The sequence below is a fragment of the Trichomonas vaginalis genome (genome assembly GCF_026262505.1).
Source record: "Trichomonas vaginalis G3 chromosome Unknown ctg_28, whole genome shotgun sequence".
Taxonomy (NCBI): domain Eukaryota; phylum Parabasalia; order Trichomonadida; family Trichomonadidae; genus Trichomonas; species Trichomonas vaginalis.
In genome coordinates this window covers 1-3,465 of record NW_026529116.1, presented here as the reverse complement: position 1 = coordinate 3,465, position 3,465 = coordinate 1, and the positions used below count along the sequence as shown (strand labels likewise).

The 3,465-nt window shown below is 34.6% G+C and overlaps 2 protein-coding genes and 2 pseudogenes across 4 annotated transcripts, besides 1 other annotated feature; 2 read left to right on the top strand and 2 right to left on the bottom strand.

Annotated features, from left to right (window-relative positions):
• Nucleotides 1–3,463: a mobile genetic element.
• Nucleotides 18–1,221, top strand: TVAGG3_1063610 (annotated as a pseudogene). The gene has a single exon. A coding segment is annotated over exon 1 (1,204 nt).
• TVAGG3_1063600 (organellar and viral DNA polymerase type B) lies at nt 1,329–1,889 on the top strand (the record flags this gene model as incomplete). Its single annotated transcript, XM_053888413.1, has 1 exon — nt 1,329–1,889. One exon carries the CDS (start codon nt 1,329–1,331, stop codon nt 1,887–1,889), a length of 561 nt encoding a protein of 186 aa, XP_053744459.1.
• On the bottom strand, nt 2,447–2,840 carry TVAGG3_1063590 (annotated as a pseudogene). The gene has a single exon. A coding segment is annotated over exon 1 (394 nt).
• Nucleotides 2,865–3,137, bottom strand: TVAGG3_1063580 (uncharacterized protein; the record flags this gene model as incomplete). Its single annotated transcript, XM_053888412.1, has 1 exon — nt 2,865–3,137. The coding sequence occupies one exon, from the start codon at nt 3,135–3,137 to the stop codon at nt 2,865–2,867; it is 273 nt and encodes a 90-aa protein (XP_053744458.1).
• Nucleotides 3,464–3,465: the final 2 nt, after the last annotated feature.

Sequence of the window (3,465 nt, the reverse complement as noted above, 5' to 3'; positions counted from 1 at the left end):
ACTTCATCTTAAGACACATGACAGAAGTGAAAGGAACTCCCATCATTAAAGGTTCACGAACAATGCAAATAACTGGTTTATATAAAGGACGGGCAATTATTATAAAAGACTCTTACAGTGTTATAAATAAGAAGCTTAAACTATTTCCTGCTATGTTTAACTTACAAACAGGACCGAAAGAAGTATTTCCATATAACTACTACAGCAGTGTTTTGTTAGCAAATGACAACAGAACTGGTGTCATTTCTGAAGCATGTAAGTTTATCCATGATGCAGATACATTCATGAAAAACATAGATTCCATCAAAGGTTGCAGAATAGATGAAAACCACTTCGACTTAGAAAAATATAGCACGTTTTACTGCAAACAAGATGTAAGAATTTTAAGAGAAGGTTTTGTAAAGTTCCGCAATGACTTATTGAAAGAGTTTGATTTAAACGTTTATGACTACGTTAGTATTTGTTCTATTGCTAACAAATTGTTTGAGAACAGAGTATACTTCCCGAATGGAAATCTTTATGACCTCTCAAATAAACCAAGAGAATTTATTTCGAGATGCATTCAAGGTGGAAGATGTATGTTGTCAGATAACATGAAACAAAAGAGCAAAAAGAAACTCATTGCTGACTTCGACACTGTTTCATTATATCCTTCAGCTATAGCAAGACTTTATACTTTAGAAGGTATTCCAAAAGTATTGAAGGAAGAAATGTTAAGCACAGAGTATCTCATGAGACATTTATTCGATGATGACCAAAAGGAACCCATTGGTGAAAAGTTTATGTCTGGCTTCTTTGTTCTCATTAAGATAACAGAGATTGGTATACCCAGACACTTTCATTTAATAGTTTGCGACCCTGAACTAAATCCAGAACTTAACGTTCCAAGAAGTTCAAACACTTGCTGTCTCATGTATGTTGACCATATAACATTACAAGACCTCATAAAATATCAATGTGTCAAATGTGAAGTGTTGCAAGGATACTATTACGATGGAAACAGAGATATGAGAATAAGAGATGAAGTAAAGAAGTTGTTTGAGTTAAGGTTAAAGTATAAGAAAGAAGGAAACCCCTTACAAGAAATTATAAAACTCATTCTGAACAGCATTTATGGCAAAACTATTCTATCTCCTATTGAGTCAAAAATAACCATAGTAAATGACAAAGATGCTATAAGATATGCTATAAGAAATTACAACCATATAGTGAAGTTCGAAGGTTTGGATGGTTCAGATAAAACTATTTTCAAGCTAACGAAAAGCATTTGCAGACACTTTAACTTCTGTCCACTTGGTGTTAATATTCTGTCTATGTCAAAACGTATTATGAATGAAGTATTCTGTACTGCTGAAGATATGGGTCTTCAAATCTTTTACCAGGATACCGACAGTATGCACTTATATAATGAAGACATACCAAAGCTTGCAGCAGAGTTTAAGAAGAGATATGGTCGCGAACTTATAGGAAAGAACCTTGGTCAATTTCATAGCGACTTTGCAGAAATAACACCTGGAAAACAAAGTTTAGCTTATAAAAGTATTTTCTGTGGAAAGAAGACCTACATAGACTTACTCACTAACGATTTAAATGAAGTTGCATTTCACTGCAGAATGAAAGGCGTGAAGCAAGATGTTATTGCTTTAACCGCTAATGAAATGTTTCCTGAAGCTATACAATGCTATTACAATGAAGATAAGAACATTCACATACCTGTTGGAACATATGACAAAGACTCTGAGTTCAGTTTAATGAAACTTTACAAAGCACTTTATGATGGTCAAGAGATTGCATTCGACTTATGTAAGTCATGTCAACCTTGCTTTGCTGAAAAGTTCAACTTTTCAATAACGACTAAAACAAGCTTTATTCGTAAGTTGAAGTTCTGAGGTCATTTATTTTTGTCAGCAATGAGGTCATGAATGAGGTCATTTATTTGTCAGCAATGAGGTCATTCGTGATAAAAATAAAGCTAGCGTAGATTTTACAATACTGCGATGGTAGAGTTTAAGAGTTGTGCTTCAATGTAGAGACAGTCCTTCCATCTGGAGGCAAGAACACTGGACATTTATGGTCATGAGTGGAGAACATGTCTATCCAAAACTCACGATTGAAGCCAGTTAATTTATAGTATTTAGGGTTAGGAAGTGGTGAAGTTCTTGTATGACCAATGAACTCATTTTCAACGCCTTTGGCTATATTAGAGTAAAGTATTGCTTGCTTTCTATCCCAAATGCCAGGTGTTACAATCTTTGAAAATTCATTTTTCCTCGGAAGCATTGCATCATAATTGAAAACATTCTTAAAATCATCACTTGGTTCGGAGATTTGAAATCTTATACGTAATGGATTTTTTTCTTTTTAGCGACTTCATTGAATGGTGAGAATACAATGAATTGACAGTCATGTGTTCCATCTTCATTTTCATTAAATTCATAATGAAAGTCTATAAGTTGTGGCTGACTACCTTCTTCCTTCAGTTGTGCAAGAAACTCACGTAAAGGCTGTAAAGTTTGTACTTCAATGTTGAACTTTTTCTCGAACATCTCATTAAATGAAATCATACATTGCAACAATGTTGTATCGTCTTTAAAGTATTTGTATATGTGAATGTTTTGGGCGCTTAAAGACTGTTCGTCATTTTCTATCTCGACTTGAAGTATAAAGTCAACCTTTCTGAAAGCACGTGTTATATACATAGATGTTATGCCAATGTACTTCTCTTCATTTATGTTCACAATCCAGTCTGTTGGAAACTTAAACGTTACTCTGTTCCCCTTTATTTTGACGTCAGGGTTTTCACTACTGAACGCAACAGATAAAGGTATTTGTCTATACATTTAGTTCGGATAAAAATAAACCATTTACTCTTTCTTTGCTTCAGCTTCCTTTGCTTTTTGTTCTTCCTTTGCTTTTGCTTCTTCTCTAGCTTTTTTCGCCAGCAAACGTGGGTTCTTCTGTCTTCCAGCAGCTAATGCAGCTAGTTGTTTTTCACTAAGTTTTCTCTTTGGTCTCTCTGGCTTTTGTTCTTGTTTTTGTTCCTTCAGTTCGGATAAAATTTGCTCGCGAATTTCTTTCTTCAATGCTTCAACATCTATGACCCCTTGGGTCTTGTCCATATGACTTGTCTGAGTCATTTGACTGTAGATAAAAAACTAACTTAAAACTTTAACCGATGTAAAATGAGCTTGTCAAAATCAGAGCGAGAGTCTATTATATTAAATGACGCAAGAGGAATACAACATCCTTTCTATTACGTAAGTCAGAGTAAAGATGGTAAAATATACGTAAGAAAAAGAAAGGTACCATTAGCGAATGCAGAGAGCGACAACATTAAGGTGCATGGCAAGGGTGAAGTCCACGAAGCCCATATAAAACCTTCTGTTCAAACTGAGCACCAAAAGAACAAGAAGAAAAGAAGCCAGATGTACTTTCAATAACGAACCAAGAGCTTATTGCAAAGTT